The 20,398-nt window shown below is 64.7% G+C and overlaps 1 protein-coding gene across 3 annotated transcripts in view; it reads right to left on the bottom strand.

Annotated features, from left to right (window-relative positions):
* RASGRF1 (Ras protein specific guanine nucleotide releasing factor 1) overlaps positions 1-20,398 on the bottom strand; it is an 88,422-nt gene that overhangs the window by 27,756 nt on the left and 40,268 nt on the right. For all 3 annotated transcript variants that reach the window (XM_032341889.1, XM_032341892.1, XM_032341890.1), the window contains 8 exons: positions 19,760-19,839; positions 17,889-18,082; positions 17,350-17,459; positions 14,502-14,620; positions 12,745-12,905; positions 9,860-9,923; positions 8,081-8,217; positions 6,044-6,126 (listed from right to left, as the gene is read on the bottom strand). In XM_032341889.1, coding sequence (XP_032197780.1) covers positions 6,044-6,126; positions 8,081-8,217; positions 9,860-9,923; positions 12,745-12,905; positions 14,502-14,620; positions 17,350-17,459; positions 17,889-18,082; positions 19,760-19,839 — 948 coding nt within the window. The remainder of the gene's footprint in view (positions 1-6,043; positions 6,127-8,080; positions 8,218-9,859; positions 9,924-12,744; positions 12,906-14,501; positions 14,621-17,349; positions 17,460-17,888; positions 18,083-19,759; positions 19,840-20,398) is intronic.

Consider the following 20,398-nt stretch of genomic DNA (forward strand, 5'->3'; position numbering starts at 1 on the left):
GGAACGGGATGCCGGGACGCTGGGTCTGGCTCCCAGCAACAGCCCCATATCCGCCTAGAAATTCTGGACAAAACCTATCAGACTCATAGACGGCATGTTGCTGGGCTAAGAGGAGGGCGACCCGTCCTCAAGCGTTTGCAGCACCGCTATTCTTAACGCCGCACGGGAGAGGCAACCCCGGGGTCCGCGTGCAGCTCACGGAGCAGCCTGGCGGGGTGTGTCCATGTGTGGAGGACGGCTCAGCCGGGAGCGGGTGCCGTGTGCAGGGAAGGGCCCCACATCGCGGGTTTGCAGGACACGCCGAGTGAGGGAATCCAGGAGCCAAGTCCGCACATCCTAGGACTTCCTTTCTACGACGCGTCCCCAACAGCCCCGTCCACCGACACGGAGAGCAGGCGGCCGGCTGCCGGAGGGTTGGGGGAGGGCAGAGGGGGGTTTGGGGGGTGAACGGAGACATTCTGCAATCAGGAGGCGGTGAGGTTCGCACAACATAGTGATGCGCTAAAATCCCAAACCGCACACTTAAAAACACCGAGTTTTATGCTACATGAGTTCCATCTCAGGAAAAACTAAGTGGGAACAGAAAGGTCTAAGGAGATTCCTGGAGGAATCTGGAAACCAGAGGATGCTTCATGTGTCCTTGGGACAGCGGCCGCATACGGAGTCCTTGGGTTTCCACTGGGAAGGGCCAGGCCTGGGTCTTGTTGGGGTGAGAACCTTACAGACGGCTGAGGCCCTGGGCGGGGGCCCTGAAAACTTGACCCACTGGGGGAGGGAAGGGGGAGTGTCCTGGGTTAGCCCGGGCTCCAGGGAAGGGAGGACGGGGCACAGACGCTCCTGAGAACATGCCCTTTGTCTCTCCATGGCTTGGGCACACGACCACGTACCACGTCGTTATCAGGGACCCCCAACCGGTATGAAGAGTGGTCCCAGGCTGTGGGCCCGCCAGAGCACCGCCCCGCCGGGCTCTGCAAGACCTTCACGGATAAATCCCTCTGGAAAATGAGCTCACAAATCAAAGCAAAGAGCCATACAAGGAATCAGGCCTGCATGAGCGAGCGCGACACACGGATGTCACCGCGTTAGGTCCCCAGGGCTCTCACGTTTCCTGACAACCGTCCTGCCTTCTTTCCCTGTGATTTTTCCACCCGCAGCCACCCACGGCTGCCCTCCCTTCAGCTCCGGACAAAGCCGACGGCCACGGCCGTTGCTGAGGGGCCCCCAGGCTGGGCAGGGGCAGGAGGGGCCTATCTAGCAGCTCTGTCCCTTTACCCTGCCGGCCTCCGCAGAGGTCATGCCCACCTTGACGTCCCCCAGCTGCCTATTAAAGTACGGAGGTCAGTCTTCAGCCAGCAGAATATCGCCGGACCTCAGGTACGGGACTACAGTAAGACGCTCAGGGCTGGGCAGGGGTCCTGGACCTTCCTGAGTCCTGCATCCTGGGCCAGAGTGGTTTCCGGATGGCGTGGGATCCCAGCAGAGCAGCCTGGCTCTTCTGGGACCTTCCGTGTTGGAGCTGGTGGCGGGCGCCTCCGACCTCTGGGACAGGTTCTGGGGCGGCTGCCCTGGCCTCACAGGTCTGATGACCCCATGGCGGGGCTCGCACGGCCGCACGCCTCTCAGCAGGGAGCCTGAGTTCAGGCGCCTCTCCCAGCGTGGTGATGGCTAGCAGTTCTGACCGCTGTCCCGTACGCAGCGCGCCCCCGCTGGTGGGGACACCCCGGGAGGGGCGTTCTGTCGGTCTCACAGGGCGGTCCCCTCCTGTCTTGGTAGCTGTGGTCTCTCGCTTCTGGACGTTGTGAATCTCGGAATCGTGGTCTCCGTGTTGGTGCAGCGGCTGCCAGCAGCCCGGCGTTGGACACGGTGCCCACTCCCAGCGGGCGCCCGGCGAAGGCTCTGCACCCCTGGGGCCTCAGGTCTCCTTCCTCGAGCCCCCTTTGCCCTTCCTCTGCGCACACGGGCCACTGTGCTTCCCTACGCAGGCAGCGGCTGCCTGACGTCTCCCGTGTGCCGCTGGGACGCGACTCGGACACAGAAGGAACAAATAAAGGACAAGCCTGGAAACCTTATCAAAATGAGCTTCCGGGGAAAAAGCCCCGAAGACATAGGAATTCAGCTCCTACAGGTTGTCACGGCAAGAACGGGTGTCCTACCTGTGGTCTGCTGAAGGACATGAGGCTTGGAGTCAGAATATATGGTTTGGAAGGACACCTGTCCCCCGTGTCGTGTGTGTCATCGGATACCAGACTTACCTCCCTTCCCTGGTCTGTGACGTGGAAACAGGAAGGAAGGTCTACCTCACAAGGCTTTAGCCAACACTGAACAAAGTGAGTGGCCTCCGGACCAGGCATGGGTGGTAAATGGGGTCATGCGTTCTCCTGGGGGGGTCTCCCGTCCAGGAGCGCCGGCGCTGTCTCCCCAGGGCCCTCTCTGGACACATCCCTGGGATTCAAACCATTCCTGGGCAAGGAAACCATCAGCGAGCAGAGACTCCTTCTCAGGAGGAGGAAAGGGCCACAGAGCCTGGGCAGACACTGCCGTCCAGACGGCCCTTCCTGAAGAAACAGACAGGACGACCCCTTCCAGGGAAACTGCCGTAAGACACAGACGCTTTACAAGGCCTCGGCTTCTGGGTCCGCCGTGACTCAGGAAAGCACGGGATCATCTGAGATCACGGAGGTTTCCTGGACGCCGGAGACAAGATCGTGGTGTCAAAGGAGCCAGAGGCCTGGGCGCTCGGACGCCAGCGGAGGGACGTCCCACACACGCCCAAGAAAGTGTCCCGGCTCCAACAGGCAGCGGCAACGGGGTGAGGCCGGCGAGGGAAAGCGTAAGCCCCACGGGGGACGCAGAGAGGGACCAGCTCCGTGCCGGGAGTCTCCAGAGGAAGGGACGAGAGAGAAAACCGGGCAGGAGACGTGTCTGCAGGAGGGGGCCCTCCCGGTCGGCGGCGTCCAGCCCGCGGCCCAGGGACTGCCACGTGGCGGTCCGGTCTGTCCCCGGAGTGGGGACACCTTCTGCACCTGGGCCGCAGCGTGTCCAGTCCGGGCCCGGCATGCTCACGGGGACCGTGCCGGACTGCGTGGCTCACGTTGGACCCCTCTGGTGCTGTTTGTTCCCAGCACCTTCTGTCCGGGCCCTTCTGCGTCTGGACAGAGAAGGCTGGAAACACCTCCCGTCACCCGTCGCCTCCGTTCTGAACCGGCCGCCACTGTTGGTCGCAGGGCCTCTGTCCCCTGTGGGAACTCATGCTGGACTGCGGCTCTCGTCAGGAAGACGGGGGCTTGTGCTGCAGGGGCGTCCGTTGCGAGATGCCTCTGGGCGTGGCTGAGCTGCTGTGATTCCAGGGGGGGCGCTCCCCCACCGACCCCGGGACCACCGTCCCCAAGGCCACATGCTGGGGCCACTGTAGTGCCCTGGGGCCCAAGGCAGGCGCAGCGAGGGTCCTCAGCTCTCTGCGTGGCTGGACGCTCCTCTTGCCTGTGTCCACCCGTGTCCACACGCCAGAGCGCCGGACGCGCTGTGCCTGGAGGCAGCGTGGGGCTTCGTACCCCATATCGGGCCACTCCCGAGTCTGTCTGATGTGGGGGCTGCGCCGGGGACGCAGAGGCTTGTGGGCACAGATGCAGGGACGGTCCCCGCCCACTGGCCGTCCAGCCAAGCCCTCGGTGCCCATGTGCTCTGTCAGGGTGGCACCCGGCGGACACCCTAACCCTTCGCCGTCGCGTTCCCCTCGTCTGACTCCCGGCCCCGCCACCCCATCGTTCACGATGCGGATCCCGTAAGAAATCCCAAGCGCGCTGTGAAAAGTGAGAAGCTCTGAGCAGGACAGACGAGGGGGCAGCATGTGGGACACGCGGACACACGAACTCAGCGGGCGTACGAGTGCCGAACCCACGGACGGGAGGACCCGGCGGGCGCCACTCAGGACGCAACGTGCGCGAGGCACGGGGACACTCCGTGCTCAGGCCTGCGACACCCATCCCGGGACCACACACCTGCCGGGACAGCTTGGTGGGGACAGCAGGGGTGCGGCCGGCCCAGGGGCTTTCCTCCCCGTCAGGCCTCCCGCCGGTCCCTGCAGGCCATGCACGGGTGGGGAAGGCTGCCGGGGCCAGGGATGCCGAGTGACCAAGTGTGACGCCCACTCCAGCCCCGGCTCCTCACATGTGTTCAGAACAGACACGCTGGGCTGTGGCTCAGCTCCTTCCCGGGGTCCCTGAGCCTTCCTGTTCCGGGACCTTTGTCTGGGTGGGCGGGTCTGGCGGTGGACATGGAGACCGGTCACCTCCCCCTGCGACAGTCCACTCTGCCCGCCCTGCTGCCCCACGGGGCTAATTATCATTCCCAACACTTGTGCTTTCCTGCCTCTGCACCTCCGTTCACGCTGTTCCCTCCTCCCAGAGCGCCCTTCCCCGCCATTATCTTCACAGTTGGCTCTGGCGTCCTCTCTGCGGCGTCCGTCCCACTGTGTCAGGGGCCGTCACCTCTCACCTCCGGACCCGCTCAGACCCACAGCGTTTCTCTTACTAAAGGGTCAGGGAGGGCGGAGACCACGCCTGACGGCTTCTGCTCCCTCGGCGCTCCTGGGACCAGGACGCTGCGCTCCGTTGCTGCTGCCTGAGCCTGCGGCTGGTGGGTCCTCGCGCGGTCCCTGTGCCGTGACACTCCCTTCACTCTGCCACTATCATAGCTTAAAACGCACTCTTTTTCCTTCGCAGGGGATGCCTGGCTCCCTTTCGCCGCGTGGATGACGCGTCCTGACAGACTACGAGGGGCGCCCGGCTCACACTCAACCGTGATCCCACACGTGGCTGTTGTTTTCCCGCTCGAACAAATCGGTCCTGGGCCTCGCTGCATCTGAGAGACACGGGCGCCTGCAGCGGCACTGGGGCCGCCGAGAGAATTCAGCCGGGTTCCCGCTCCCGCCGCCCGGGCTCAGCCCGGCACGGTCGCCTCGGGGACGCAGGTCAGGACGCGCCGGGTGACGCCGGACATTGCCCCGTGCGCCTTCCCGAGCGGGTCGTGGGAGGCATCGCCCCGGACGGCACAGAACGCTGGCTCTTTGTGCGGGAAACAAAAACCACACACGCGACCTCCTGCATGTCCTCCTGGTGGGGAGGCATCACCCTCTTCCACTCACAGTGCGGGGTCCGAGCTCGGAAACACCAAGGGACCTGTCCGCCATCACCTGCGGAGCGCGCGGGGGCAGGAAGGAGGGTGAGGCGGGGAGCGCGCACCGCGGGCCAGCAGCGGGCCTGGGGGTCCCGGGGAGCTCCGACCACGGGCTCAGCGGACGCCCTGCCTCGCCCCTGCAGCCGCTCGGACAGATGCCGCCGTCCTTGAGCCTGTGTTTCTGAAATGCGCTCATTTTGTGATGAGGAAAAAAATAGTCATTCAAATAAATGCATCACGTTTCACTCCTATCCCCACTTAAACAGCCGACAGCCGACCCCCCAAATCCACATTTGGAAACGACAAAAATGAAGCCGGAGCCCGCGTCTGAATGCGCGTTAGTAAAACAAACAGACGCCTCCAAGGCCTGAAGGTGCAGCCGTTATGTCTGCGAGACCCGTGACTGGAGGCTCCCGTGCCCTGCTGTAGCCGGGTCACACGCGCACCGGGCTGTGGCCGTAGCCTTCCCCAGGTCACTCGCGCACCGGGCTGTGGCCGTGGCCGTCCCCAGGTCACTCGCGCACCGGGCTGTGGCCGTGGCCGTCCCCAGGTCACTCGCGCACCGGGCTGTGGCCGTGGCCGTCCCCAGGTCACACGCGCACCGGGCTGTGGCCGTGGCGTCCCCAGGCCACACGCGCACCGGGCTGTGGCCGTGGCCGTCCCCAGGTCACACGCGCACCGGGCTGTGGCCGTGGCCGTCCCCAGGTCACACGTGCACCGGGCTGTGGCCGTGGCCGTCCCCAGGTCACATGCGCACCAGGCTGTGGCTGTGGCCATGGCCGTCCCCAGGTTGCAAGCCCACAGGGCTGTGGCTGTGGCCACGGTCTCCTCTGGGTCGGGAGCCCGCCGGCTGTCGGCCACCACTTACTTGATCATCTGTGGCACGGTGACCTTGGAGTTCTCCTCGAACGCATTCATCATCAGCCCGTTGCACCGGATATTGTCCACACACTGGAAGTGGGGGTGGGGCGGGTTCAGAGCCGAGGCCATGGCCCCAGGCCCCACAGCAGCTGCGCCCAGGGAGCGGCTCATGGGCCCAGTTGGATGCGGGGTTCTCGCACCGGAGCATCGTCCGGCAAGGGCTGGTCAGCGACAGCCTCCCTTCGCTCCCATCGGAGCCCAATTCCGACCCCGGCGACCTTTTGGGACTCGCCTCCCTGGATCTTCCCATCCCTGACCTCGAAGCAGGGATGAAGCCAACCTTGCTGAGTTGTTGGCAAACGGGGGCGCCCGACCTGGCCGCTCGGTGGCTGACCTCTGGGGTCTGGCGTGAAGGTCCAGGTCAGGCCACCACGGCCGGCATCAGCCTCCACACCCCGTGCCCACGGTCCCGCACCCTGGGTCCTCTGCCCCCTCATGGCCACAATCTGGGGCTGCGGGCGGTTTCCACATCAGAAACCCTGTCTGGGAGAGGCCGGGCTGCTGGGACTAGGGGAGCAGGAACCCACGTTTCCCTCAGCCTCGGAGAAACTCAAAATCCACATTTCACTTTGAGTAAGAAGTACTCCCAAACGGAAAGTCCATCTCTCCGGGGTCCCTTTCCCTCTCACCGCCCTGCCCCCATCGCTGCCGCGGGCACATCTCAGCATCTCCTCGTTGCCAGGGCACGTGTGTCGGGGCAGCTGGCCAGGCGGGGGAGGCCCACCCGGGCTGCCGGGAGCAGCGGGACCAGCGTCCCGACAGGGCTAGGCCCCCCGTTCTCTGGGAGGGGGTCTGCCAGAGGGAGGTTCCTGCTCCTTGCGCTTCCCAGCCCAGCGTCTCCAGCCCACGGCTCAGAGGTTCCCTTCAGCCCTGGTTCTACTGCAGCAGCGGAAGGCAGGGTGTCTGGCTGTGGACAGGGCTCACTGGAGACATCGGGGCCCCAGGGGAGGACCGGGGGCCCCCACTGGCCTCGGCACTCTTTCCTAGTTTCGGGGTTTGGGGTTTTCTCCAGGGCACACTGGGAGCTCTGAGAACAGGTGTTTGCACACAGAAGGGGCAGATACCCGCGCATGCTCCCCTGAGGTGCCTTGCTCTCCTGGAGTTTCCAGACGGGCAGGCAGGCCAGAGGCTGGGGGAGTGGGCCGTCTGGGCAGCCTGGAAATGGGGCATAAGAACCAGTGGTGGGGGGCCACCACTAGATAGAGCAGAGCCTCTGCCCCAGGCCTCCTGCCTCAAATGATGGGAATCCCCAGCTTGGCCATCCCCCTCCTCCCGCTGTCCGCTGCTCCCCAGGAGGCTCACCCAGTCTGCAGGGGCAGCTGCAGGGACGGCCCAGGGGGGCTCCTCTGCTACGGGGACAGGGCTGCGCTAACCCAGGGAGAGGCCGGTCCTGCCCGGGGCCACGGACAGCCTCTTCCGGACTCCGTCTGTCCCAGTCCCGCATGAGCCCACAGCCCTCCGGAGCTGGTCACTGGTCCCCGTGCTTCCTGGTCCCTGGTCCCTGACGGGCGTGCAGTCAAGGAGAGAGGCCAAGCCTTCTCTCGGCGTAGCTGACACTAGGCCTTGGAGGGCCCTGCCTGTGTCCCGAAGCTCTGTGATGTCCGGCATCCCACAGGGGTGGTGCTCAGACTTTTCTGTGTGTGCCAATGTCCTGGGGCATACGTGCTAAAAGGTGGATTCCCCGGCTTTGTCCCTGAAACTTGGTTCCTGAAACTTCCCCCTTGGGCTGTGGGGAAGAAACCCAGGGGAGCCCAAGAATCTGGAGTTTTAAAAATCACAGTAAGGCATGATCCCAGTGCAAGGGGCTCCCAGACTGCCCAGACTTTGCCCAGTTTTCCAGACTCTGCCAATGGGAGGGGACAGCTGGCCTCAGCCTTGGCCAGGGCTAGACTTGTGTCCTTTCCATTAGAACCTTGCCCCCAGGGCTCTGAAAGCTCAGACTTGAAGGGACCACATGCTTCCAGGGACAGGTGACCTGGTTTACCTGGCTGATGTCGCTGGTCCACGCCGCCTTCTCTTGCCTGGACGAGGCCACGAGGATGACGGTGAAAGGCGGGGAATCCTTGGGCTCCACCCCAATCTTAAAATCCAAGTGATCTATGTCTTGGTTGGCTCCTTTGGCTTCCAGTTGCAAAACACAGAGTCAGCAGAATGAGCGGGGCTGTTCCTGAGCTGGGAAACATCTTCACCATGCCCCCTCCCCGTCTTACCCAGGGTGAAGGCACTGAGCCCCTTGCTACCAGAACATCCCCTGCCTCCTCGGGGAGGAACCCCCACTCCAGACACAAGCAAAGACTGAGAAGTAGCTCAAAACCCACGAGGCCGTCCCAGCGGCAGAGCTGGGGAGCCTGGGTTGAGGGTCGGCCTCTGCCGTCATCCCGCCAACGGGCCGCTGAGGTTCCGAGTAAGGACGTCCCGGAGACCACGGGGAAGCCAGGACTAGAACCGGCCTCCCCGCCGGGCCCGCCCGCTGCCCTCGGGCGATCCCAGGGCCTGAAGGGGAATTTCCGATCGTCAACGTTTACAGGCTGGACTGGACATTCAGCGCAGGGCAGAGCCCCCCAGAGCGACGTCCTGGGTAATTTTGATGCTGTTCCCAACCCAAGAACTTCACGGACTCTCGGAGGCTGAGCGAGAGCAGTTCACGGTGCCTTCCAGGGCACTCTCGTTAGCTCAGGTACCGCGCGGGGCCAAAGGGGGTAGGGCCCTGCTCTGCCGTCGCTGGCTACGTGACCCCGAGGGTGCCCTTCCCACCCCTGCTGCGGACATCCTCCTGTACAGAGGGGACGGGACGTCTCTGGCGCCCCAGCCTTCCAGTTCTGACCCTCTAGAGTCTTAGGGTTCTGTGCTGGGCTGGGTGGTGGCTCAGGGATGGGACGGGGCTGGCTGCTCTGGGACGCGGGGTGCTTGCGAGTGAGCGTGTGGACTGGGGGTCCCGTGGGGCCAAGTCTCTATCTCCCTTGGCCCTGGAGGGAAGAGGGCTGTGGGGTCCGACCGTTCTGCTTGAGTCGGGGCTTTCCTGTGGCCCCGCCGTGGCTGGGATTCGAGCAGGTCAGGCACCAGGAGTGCTCTGGGTGACCGCACGATGTGTTTGTCCTTCCCTTGGGGGCCATGCGACCCGGCTCCCCGAGCGGGGGCAGGAAAGGCCGACCGGGCACATGTGACTGAGTGTGGATGGACAGGGCCCACGCCCTCTGCAAAACCCCCGATCTGAGAGGGCTCATACACAGCCCTGCTCTGAGGATCCCCGGTCTGGGGAAGGGTGAAGACGCAGAGTCCCGCTGGGGTCCCCCCACAGAGGGCAGGGGGACAGAGCAGAAGGGACAGAGGACCAACGTCCGCCCAATCAATCGACAGTAGTGGTCCCACCCCCAACCTAAAACAATGAGCCCATCCCCCAGTGACGCCTGGGCAGGGAAACCCCACAGAAGCCCTGCACACCAGCAGGCCCGTCCCCCGCCTTTCCCCACGAGTCGCCCTCCCTGCCCAGGCGGCCACCCTGTGTGTCCCCACGCCCCCACTGGAGGACAGAGCAGCGCTTTCCCCAGGACCCAGGGGAGCCACTGTGGGCGGGACCCGTGGACATGTGAATGGGGGTGCCCACGGAGGAGCTGGGACCCCAAACTGAATGGGGCGCCCATGTCCAGGGGCCCGAGCAGCGTGGAGGGAAACAGGACAGTGGACGGCGGTTCCCACCTGCCGGCCACCCCTCAGCACCCTCCCGTCCCCCCAGCCAGATGGGGCGGGTGAGCGGGTGTCCTACCGTCTTCCTCCGTGTTCTCCGGGTCCTCTAGCAGGGTGCAGTCGATCAGGGAGATGACCCCGTTCTGAAAGACAGCAGGGGCTGGCCTGAGTCAGTGGGACGCACGGGGGGCAGAGCCCCGTGGACCGTGGCGGGACACAGCCTTACAGGTGTGCACGTGCGTACGCACACGTGTGTGCCCGTGTCGTGTTCCCCGTGGCTGTGGTGGTTTGCGTGTTGATGGACGTCGTCCTCGTGTAAGAAGTCCCGTGGAGTGGGTCAGGTGGCACCGTCTCATCGGGCTCCCCCAAGTGAGAGTCAGGGAGGGCTGCCGTGGGGGGCCCTGAGCCTGCACAGTGCGGACCCCCGAGTCTGGGCCACACCGTCTCACTGCCGGAAGGGACACGGGGCCGTTGTCCGCACGCGTCACGGTCCCGTTCTGATTTTACAGGGGCGATGAGATCTGGGGGTCTTGCCCACAAGGTGCCCCAGTCACCTGGCGGCTAGTGCTGGGGTCAGGGAGAAACTCAAGGCCTGAGCTCGCCCGGTCGCTTGCTGGCTGCCTATTCTGAGGGACGCTTGGGAAAGTGCCCCTCTTCCTCGAGTGTGGAAGCCTCTCCTGGGTGTGAGACGCCCGGTGCTGTGACAACACTGGCCATGAACGTGGGCTGTGGTGGAAGATGTCGATACCCACCCCGGAAAGGTATTGGCTTTCCTCTCTCTTGAGTGTGGGCCAGGCTGGCGGCCAGCTTCTCGGGTGCACCTCCTGCCTGCTCTCCAGGTGTCCCTTGGACCAGGTGGGGAGGCCACCCTGGGAACGCTGGTGCAGGCCCCGGGCCCCATGAGACCCCCGCCCCTGCCAGCAGCCGAGGTGAGACCACAAACGCTGTGAGCCCTCTGTTGGGGGCAGCTTGTCACCGGGCATGGACACCTCAACAAGGACCGGTGGCTGCAGAGAGCCGGCTGTGCCGTTTGCAGCAGGCCGTCCCTGGGATGCAGAGCCCCAAACCCTGCGTTCTGGCTCTGTGTCTCAACCCCTCGGGCCAGCCCCCAGGCTTGACGAGCTGCCACGCCCCATGGTGCTCGACAGTCTCTTCCTGCCGCAGACCTTGCCGTGGTCTTCACTCTTGCGGACGTGTCTCCAGGCGTCGGAAAGTCGTCTCTCCGCCTGTGTTTCAGACCATCGGCCCCGGAGCCAGACGGCCGGCGTGGGTTCAAATCCCTGCTTTGCCACGGGCGGCTTCGAGACGCCCCGATTCCCCCGCCCGTCAGATGGGGGCATCCCAGGATCCGCTTCAATGGGTGGTTCCAGGAGGGGGAGGCCCACAGAGCAGGCTGGAGAGCACCCTGCCCGCCGTGGTTCTCTTGCAAGCGCTCGTGGCCGTTGCCGCTCTAAGTCTGTCACCACAGCAAGAATGACCACGCTCCGTGCCCGCCGAGCTCCTGCCGCGTCCTGGGCTGCGCGCCTGCTCTGCACCCGCTCCCCTGACCCTCGCAGCGCCCCGGAAGCAGGTGTGTCCAGTCCTGTTGTGCCGCTGGGTACTCCGAGGCGTGGGGGCGGCCGAGCAGCAGCCCCGTGTCTGTCGCACGGGGCCTCCCGTCCCCACCCAAACAGGAGAAAACCCACGAACAGGAAACCACGCGCTTTCAGGCTCCGTCTGCGCTGCCTGCCCGCGGCTGGCCGCCTGCTGAGGCACGCCCACCCGCCCGGCCAGAGCCTCGCGTGGAAGCCCCGGCGCTCAGAAGTAAGGAAAGGCCTGGTCTGAATTCGGTGGACACTGCTGTGTTCACTGTGGACGATTTTCGCCGGCGCGGCCCACGCCGCACGTCCCCAGGAGCAGGAACGTCCCAGATGCCAGCGCTGGACGCTGTAGCAGCTCGCGGGAGGTTACGGTCCCTTCTAGGCCGCGGTGTGTTCGGACGGAGGACCCGCCGGAGCAAGCCTGTAGCGGATACTGTGCCCACAGGCACATGTGCTTGGCTTCGACTCGGCACCGGCTGCCTGCCGCCCGTGTGCCCGCAGAGCCCCTGCCGAGGATGGGCGCCCTTCTCTGCAGACGGAGCATGGTGCTTGGAGCCGTGAGGTAAGCAGCGTGCTGGGCTGGGGAGCCGGACACGCTGCCCGGGGGCACCTCACGGCCAGTGGCATGTGAGCAGGCACCGGGAGAAGAAGGCAGTCCTCCAGGAAAGAAAGACCTGGACAGCATAAGCCAAGGCCCTGCGGTCTGTGAACGAGCAGGAGGGGTTTGAGGTGCTGATCCTTCTTTTTTCCTTTTGACCATCTCACTGTCGGGGGGAGGTGGGATGCGTTCCCTCCCACCACAAATGACGCAGCGGAGCTTCCTGCGTTTGGGGAAATCGCGGGGCTCCACTCACCCGGAGGGCCACGGAGAGGCCTTGCCCCGGGAAAGCCAGCTTCGGCATTGGTAAGTGTTTCCCTTCCCTTTCCGGATGGGCCAGTCAGCTGAGTGTGCAGGGCTCGTGCGGGGCCGGCCCCGTGTGTGAGCCCTGGCCTGGCCCAGTGCTCCTGTGCCCACGCCGCCGTGCCGGCGCAGGCCTGGGAGCCGCTGTGTCAGCGCCTCCCGAGGGAGGGAAGGGGTCCGGGGTGCTCTGTCGGCCCCTCCCCCGCAGCCGTGCCCACGCGCACACACACAGGGGCACCCCTCAGGGCTTCCACTGGACCTCCTGGCTTCTCTGCGCTGGTACCGTGTGGGGGCTCCCGCGGGGGTCCCGACACGACTCACCCTCCCACTCCCCGCGATCTCCCTAGAAAACCCGTCTGCGGCCAGCTCACTCCAGCCCGCCGTGGAGCCGGCGCACGCACGCGCGAACCCGTGTCTCGGACGCCCTGGCCCACCGGCCGGCCCCGGGTCAGCCCCTACGAGCCCGGGCCCCGCGGCCCCTACCTTGGTCAGGTGCAGCTTCCCCCCCGAGCCTCTGGTGCAGATGATGAGGTGCTTGGAGAACAGGAAGCACTGCCGCTCACCCTCCTTCTTCAGGGACAGGGAGCCCAGGCGGCCCCGGGTGATCTTGCCTTTCTCGGACATGGGCACCTGGATGAGGGAGCCTGTGGGCGGAGGACGCACCCTGAGCCCTGCTCCCAGGGCCTCGCTCGCCTCTGGCCGGCTCGGCAGCTGTGGCGGGTCCCAACGCCAGGCCCGGGCAGTCCCGGTGGAGGCACGCGGAGCAGGGCTTCCGGCAGGACCCCCAAGTGCCCCGGCCAGAGCCCTGGCAGGTGGAGGAGCCCTTCGGGGCAGGGGCCATGCGGCAGGCACGTGGGGCTGGGCTGGGCCGTGGGGGGCAGCCCACGTGGGGAGCTGGGGCTGGCCCAGACGAATCAGCACCATGCACAGCCCGCGCCACGCAGACATCACCAATCAGACGTGGCTCACGGGCCGCAGAGCCAGACGGGACCCATCCCGGACACCCTGTGCTGGGAGCAGACCCCAGGGAGGAAGACCCCCACCCGACCCCCACACCACACGCCTCCGTTCCCACCTGCTCAAGGCCTTCTGGGTCAGACACGTGCACACCTCCCCTGCGCCGCGTCCTGCCTCGGCCACCCTAGCTCTAGCTCACGACCGTGGCTCCGAGAGCTGCTCCCCGGTGGGAAAGCCCTTCCTCTCTGGCCCGTGAACTCCCACTAGTCCTTCCCCTCCGGGAAGCCCTCCCTGACTCCCTCACCTGCTCTGCACCCCGCCCGCATCCATCGGGGCCTGGACCACCGCCCTGCGTCTGTCTCCTCGCGGCCCCCTCTCCCTGCAGTCTGCTTCCGGAAGGTGGGGCAGGTCTCAACCCGGGGTGTCCCTGCGGCCTGGCGCTGGCCCGGCATGAACGAGCATGTGTCGAACAAGCGAGAAAGCGCTTCTGGATCCCCCTGCCTGGTTCCAGGTCTGGCACAGCCCCGAGGGAGGGAAGGAAACACTCTGCTTGGGGAACAGAGTGGCTTCCTAGCCTGCGGGGACGCTGCCTGCGCCAGGAGGGGTCATCCTTTGGGCGTGTCCAGCGCAGGCCCAGAGCGGCTCAGGGTGGGGGGCAGGCTGAGCCTGGGGAAGGGCACAGAGGCCACACGGGGGCTCAGAGCAAAACTCCAAGCTGAGGACGCATGCAAACCCGCCGGCCAGGCTGGGGTGGGGCCTCTCTTCTGCTCGGAGAGTCCCAGGGCTGGGTAGAGGACCCCCGGGAATGCAAGCAGAAGCTGCAGCCCACAGAATGTGGGCTCTGGATGGTGGAACCCTCGGGGACATCGAAGCTCCAATGTCCCCACATGGGCAGCCAGCGTCTCCCTGGCCCTCCTTGGGACTGAGCCTTCCGGATGCGGCTCGGCAAGGGACCACGGACGATGAGCAGAGGACAGAGGGCCTGAGCCACACTGCCTCTGTCGGAAAGGCTTGTGACCCAATAGTCTGTATCTGGCCTCGTCCCCTGCAAAAAGCGTGGGTCAGTGTTTGCTGGGACACATGACAGACACACCAGACACCTAGGGAGAAGCGTGTCTACCTCTGCAGGGAAGGACGCGGTGAGGCCTACAGTATCCATGTGTGGATGCAACACCCACGGCCCTCCAGTGGCCTCGGGACCCCCTGCAGGCACACTCTCTGGAGGGGTCCCGGGGGCAGCCCACCCTGCTGCAGGGCCACCTGCGCCCGGGGGGGGGGCGTACCTTGTCTCACAAAAGTCTGGCTGGTGTCCAGCAGGATCTCACAGCCTTCGATGATCATACGCTCGATGGCGAGGTTTTTCCGGATGTTCTCTGTCTCGCTCACTTCGTCGTGCATTATCCTGCGGGGACGGGAAATCCATTGGGGCAGGAGGAGGGGACGCCAAGTCCCTGGCCAGCCCCAGCGAGAACGCCTGGCCCCAGGACTCTCGGAGCCTGCGGTCGTGAATCGAGGGTCCCCTGCGTGCCGCACACTCTATGGGCAGGCATGGTCTCACTGTGTTCTGGAAACCCAAGGAAGCAGGTCTGTCTGACCCGAGTCCGAGCCGCGTGCAACAGAACAGGGAGGAAGAGGGGAGCTCGGCCAACGCCCTCTGTCCATTGCTCTTCCTCTCAGCCCACCACGGCCTTGTTTCCAACCATAGACCAGACCCTGGTCGGCCCTGCCTCAGGGTCTTTGCACTTGCCATTTGTTTTCCTAGAATGCTCTTTAGAGGGTTGTTTCTTTATGGAACGGCTACATTTAGGGGCACTGGCAATGCAGCTGGCTCAGGGAGACACCGGCTTCTGTTTATGTCTGGGAGGGAAGCAGGACACAGCAGGTCACTGATCTGAGACAAGACCACTCTGTCCTGTCCGGACCGCCGCAACGCCCCTCACCTCCAGCAGGTGGCGCCATCGACCTGCTTTTAAGGAAGCATCAGGCGGGCGTCAGGGAAAGGCCGGGGATGTCCAGGGGCGAGGAGCGACTGGAAGAAGTGCCCCTCCTGCTTCAGGAGAGGCTGCTTCTGCGACTTATGGGCTGGCGGTTCCCGCAGGGACATTACCCCGTCAAACCCCAGGACACCGCTCAGGCTGGGCGTGCGTGGTGGAGTCAGCACGCGGAGCCCTTGCACATAATGGGCTTCAGGCACTGGCCTGTGTCTGGCGCATGGCAATTCGGTGAAAGACAGCGATCGGCGGGTCGTAACTTAGAGAGTATTTTTATCAGTTGTTTCTTCCGGCTGTGGCACCCCCCGCGGCGCCGTCTGTCCTCAGAGCCTAGCCCCAGACTGCCTCTCGGAGGGACGTGGGACCGGGGAAGCAGCCACGGGGGGCGGGACCCATCCCTCCCGCCGAGGGCGAGGCTCCCCCCAGGAGGGTAGTCGTTCGTGAAGCAGTGAGCCTGGACTTGCTGGGAGACACGCGTGGGCCGCAGCTGCTCAGACCGTGTGAGTCCCGGGCTGGGGTCTGCCTCGGGGTCCCAGGCTGTGCGCAGATGCGGACTCACGCACATGCCGGAGCTGGGAGCCCGGCGGGTAGGGGTGAGAAGGACGGGGGCAGGCCCAGAGGCAGGTGGAGGACAGTCCCCGGGAGGTAGGGTGTTTGTGAACACAGCCAGGGGCCTGAAGCTCTCCTGGGGCCCCTGGGCAGGGAGAGGGGGAAGGGCTGCTGTGCACCAGGGCCTTGAGCTGGGGCAGGTCCAGCTGATGGGGTAGGTGGACCCTGGGGGATGGCAATCGGGGTCTCAGGCCAAGCCCCTGGACCCACGTGTGCCCCCCTCCCTGCACCCTTGTGTGCACCAGAACAGGGCACCCCATGGTGAAAGAGAGCGTCACTGCCTCACAGGGGCGCCCGGGCTTCTCCCTGGGGAGGGGGCAGGATTCGGCCGCCGGCGACTCAGAAGGACAGAGGTTCTGTGAATCTGCACTCACGCCCCTGCTAACCCCTTCTGCCCGCCCCGGTCCCGGATCCCGCCTCTGCCCTGGGGGAGCCGTGGCCTGACCCGTGGCCTCTCACAGGCCCCAGGAAGCCTCTTAGGGCCCCGGGCACGGCTGTGCCGGGCTCCACACCCCGCGGGCCAACCCTCCTTCGAAGCTTCCGGCAGCCAGTCTCTGGGCACAAGGCCTCTCTTCACATCTGCCGCTGCAGTGGGGAGCCCCCGGGTGGTCTCCCCGGGCTTGTGATGACCCCAACATCTCGCTCCCCTGACCTCCGGACTCTCACGTCCTGCTCCCTTCCTGTTGTCTCTGCCACCGCGGCCCGTCTCTGGTCCACGAAACAGGAAGGACATCTCTGCGTGCCGCACCTCCCGCACCTTCCTCCAGCCTCCTGGCAGCTCAGCCCAGGACCTGCCACACCCCCTCCGGCCACGTCCCTCCAGCTAAGAGGCCGGAGACTCCTGCCGGTTCCACCTTCAAAATGCCCGGGAATCTGAGCTCCCCCCTCACCCCACAGCTATTGTCTGCCACCGGCCACCATCATCGCCTGTTCAGGGTGTTGCCAGGGGTGCTGGGCGGCCCCTAGGTGCCCAGCCGTTTGGCCCGAGACCTGATCCCTGTCCCGCAGGGTCCTGAAAGCACAGCCCGCTCTTCCCCTGGGCTGCTGCGCCTGCAGAGAAAAGGCTCCCCTGTCCCCTCCAGGCTCCGGAGACTGGGAGGGGCAGGTGTGGGGCCCTGACTGGAGGCCCCCAGTTCGTGTCCTCACTGACACCACGGGCTGCTGACCACAGCCTTGGGCGTGCAGAGCCGTGGGGAGGACACGACTGCACTGGAGGACCAAGGAAATGGAACCCACGTGAGTGTACTTCTCTGAAGGCTCTGTGCCAGGGACACACCAGCCACAGGAACCTGCCCCGGGCCATGAACCCCTGCCTGCAGGGTCTCCCCTTCCTGCTGCCATAGGCTGAGCCCTGCCTCCAGTTCCTACCCTGGACACACCAGCTTTCATGACCTGAAGCTGAAACTCTCAGTGGGGCATCCTTGGCCATGGCCTGGCTACGGGGGGGTGGGGGGGTGTCCAGAGCTCAGGCTCGCCAGGGGTCAGGCTCCCCGGTTGGCTGGGGGTTGGGCTTGCGAGGGGAGGGGCTCACCTGGACAGCTCCTCCAGTTTGGACTTGGCGTAGTCCAGGCTGTTGCGCTCCACGTGTTCGTGAGGCGTGTGGGCCAGGAGCTCATGCAGCGTCAGGATGTACCTGGGAATCTGGGGTGGGGCAGGGGCGCGGGGGACAGGGATGGGGACAGACAGAGGGGTGGGGCATGGGGAGGGACAGAGGCAGGGATAGAGAGGGACAGAAGGGCAGAGGCAGGGTTAGAGATGACAGAGGGACAGAGGCAGGGGTGGAGACGGAGGGACGCGGCGGGGGTGGGGGGGTCAGGGAGGAACAGACGGACAGGAAGACAAAGGAGGAAGCTGAGAGCGATCGTCAGCTGCGAGGACCCCAGGAGTTGGGCGCAGGAGGGAAACGGGCCGCCCTCTGAGCCTGGCGGGGGCCCGTCGGGGACCGGAACCCGGAGGAGTGGGAGGCTGGGTGCCGCAGGGGCAGGGCGGGCGGGGGGGCTCAGGACCAGGGGCACCGCGCCGCGCAGGGGACCGGCCCTCCCTGCTCCTGCTCCCCCGGCCGCCCCCCACCTGGAACATGGGGTAGGTGAGGAAGGTCTCCAGGGTGCGCTCCTCGCAGTCGGGCTTGGCCTCGTAGTGCTTGAGCAGCTTGTCGAAGTCGCGGTTCTGCTTGCAGTGCGCCAGGATCTGCAGGCTGTACTGGTGGTTGCGCACGAACTCCTGGTAGATGTTCAGCATGGGCAGCAGGATGTCGAACAGGTCCGCTGCAAGGGGGCGGGGCTCAGCGGGGTCGGACTCCGCCCCCCCGGCCCGGCCCCGCCCCGCGGGAGCCCCGCCCCCCGCGGGAGTCCCGGTCCTGGGGAGCCCCGGTCATGCCGTGCGCGATGTGGTGGGGAGGGCTCCGGCACCCCTAACCCCCAAAGGGCCAGAGGGCGGGTCCCAGCAGAATCACGATTGTAGAGATGCCCGACCAGTCTGGCCCCATGTCTCAGAGGGCCCCAGAGAGCCGATGCAGAGGGCACTGCGGCGGCCCCCGCCCCTCCAAGATGCAGACACTTGGAGGGCTCCCCATCTGGGTCCTTCCTGCCGGGAACCCCTCTCCGCAGAGGGAGGCTGCCTCCAGGCCAGGTCACACCCCACGGGGTGACTGGCCCAGGCGGGCGTGTAAAGGCGGCCCCCAGCCTCAAAGCACAGCACCTGGGAGGGGCCAGCCCAGCTCCAGAGTTCCTGACGGGTCCATGACACCCCCGCTGTAACTGTGTGGTGACCCCAATGCCCCATTCTGGCTCCCTCACCGGGTCACATGGCGGGCCCCCAAGAGGCCTCCTTCCCAGAGTGTCCCCCCTGTGACAGAGGTGATGACCGAGGTCACAAGGTGGGTCCACAGCGGGCCTGGAACCAGGTCTCTGGACTCCGGGTCCCAGGCTTCCCACCACACCTAAAGCCCTCCTGAGTCTGGCCCTTCACCCAACTGTCCCTCCGTCCTTCCAGACCTTCCCAGCTCTGCGGCCCCAGGGTCCTCCTGCCCTTTCAGTCCCCCAGAGCCCAACCAATCTCCCCAAACTCTCCCTTCAACTCGGACCCCACGGCTTACACACCCCAATAAGAAAGAAAAGCAGACTGGGAAGGAGAGCTCCTGGGCAGGGCTGTCCACCGCCCCACGGGGCAGCCCTGTCTACCAGGGGTGCTCATATTCTGACCTTGGGGAAAGTGGGGGTCTCTGATGTGAGAAAAACAAACAAAAGTGCCTCCCACCCTGAGGCCTCCAGAACCTAAGGGCCAAGAAGCTCTTCATTCCAGAAATTCTACTTCTGGAAACCAATCCCAAGGAAATGCTCTGTAAACAGGAGGAAATGTCACACACAGAGACTATTATTTCCAGCCCCAAGAACTGGGACCGACTCCAAAGAGCCAGGGACGGGCTGTGGAGAACTACGCAGTCATCAAAAAGCATGCGCCCAGGATAACAAAAACAGTTGTGCTGTCAAGTAAGTTAAAAAAAAAAAAAAAAAGGAAATAAACAAAAAACACAACACCCCACAGCAAGATTCAAAATCTAAATTCAGTATGTTTGGAATTATGTAAATTGGGGAAAAAAAATCCAAGATTCATGCATAGAAAAAAATTGGACGAAAACACACTGAGATGTTTATGGCAGTTTTCTTTGGAGGAAGAATTATGATTGATATTTTTAAACCTTTTCTACTTTTCTGGATTCTCAAATTTTCTCAAACGATATTATTTTTAAGAGGGAAAAGTTGATAAGTAAAAATATATTGCTTCCTCCTAGAAATACCTTTTTTGCCATCGTGTGTTTCCCCTTCTCCCCCTGAGGGATTGGGGGGGCTGGTAAGGGGCCACCGCTGTGCTCCAGGAGGATGGGAGGGCCGCTGGCTTGGAGGGCGGCCCCGGAGAGGGACGCCGGGCGGCAGGCTACTCACCCAGGACCAGGGTGGGCCAGCTCGAGATGCGGGCCTTCAGGCCTTGGTAGAAGATCTGGTGCAGGAACATGATGGTCTCGCTGCAGGGAAACACGGGGTGAGCTGTGTCCCGGGGATTTCCTGCCCCTGAAGGAGGCCCCCACCCGAGCCGGCAGCCGGGGGCTGGCCGGACGCCAGTAGCAAGCCGCTTCCTCCACGGAGCCCCCAGGGAAAGCCCATCAGCATGGCCTGTGTTGCTCGGGGGGCCCAGGGCTGGACGAGTACACAGGTCCTTCTGTTACAAGGAGAGTTCCAAGATGGCCCCTAGTCAGAGGTCACCAGCCTCCCTGGGCTCCCCAAGTTCTTGGATCTGGGAGCGACCCCGGGGGACCCCAGAGGAGCCCAGGGCTCTGGAGAGCACGGAGTAAAGGCCACTGACACGTGCACAGAGGGCCGCGGCCTCAGACCCACACGATGTAGGGCCGTGCTCTGCCTATGTCCTGACCCCGGCAGTGCGGCCTCGAGCGAGCTGCTGTGCCTCTCTGAGCCGCAGATCTTTCTGCACAAAATAGGAAGGGGAAGGGAGGTAACCCCTGCAAGCAACAGGACGATGTCCGTGCCGGGGGCATAGTGGGCGCTCCGTAAACACTAGCTCCCCAC

The sequence above is a fragment of the Mustela erminea genome, chromosome 5, assembly GCF_009829155.1.
Source record: "Mustela erminea isolate mMusErm1 chromosome 5, mMusErm1.Pri, whole genome shotgun sequence".
Lineage (NCBI taxonomy): Eukaryota > Metazoa > Chordata > Mammalia > Carnivora > Mustelidae > Mustela > Mustela erminea.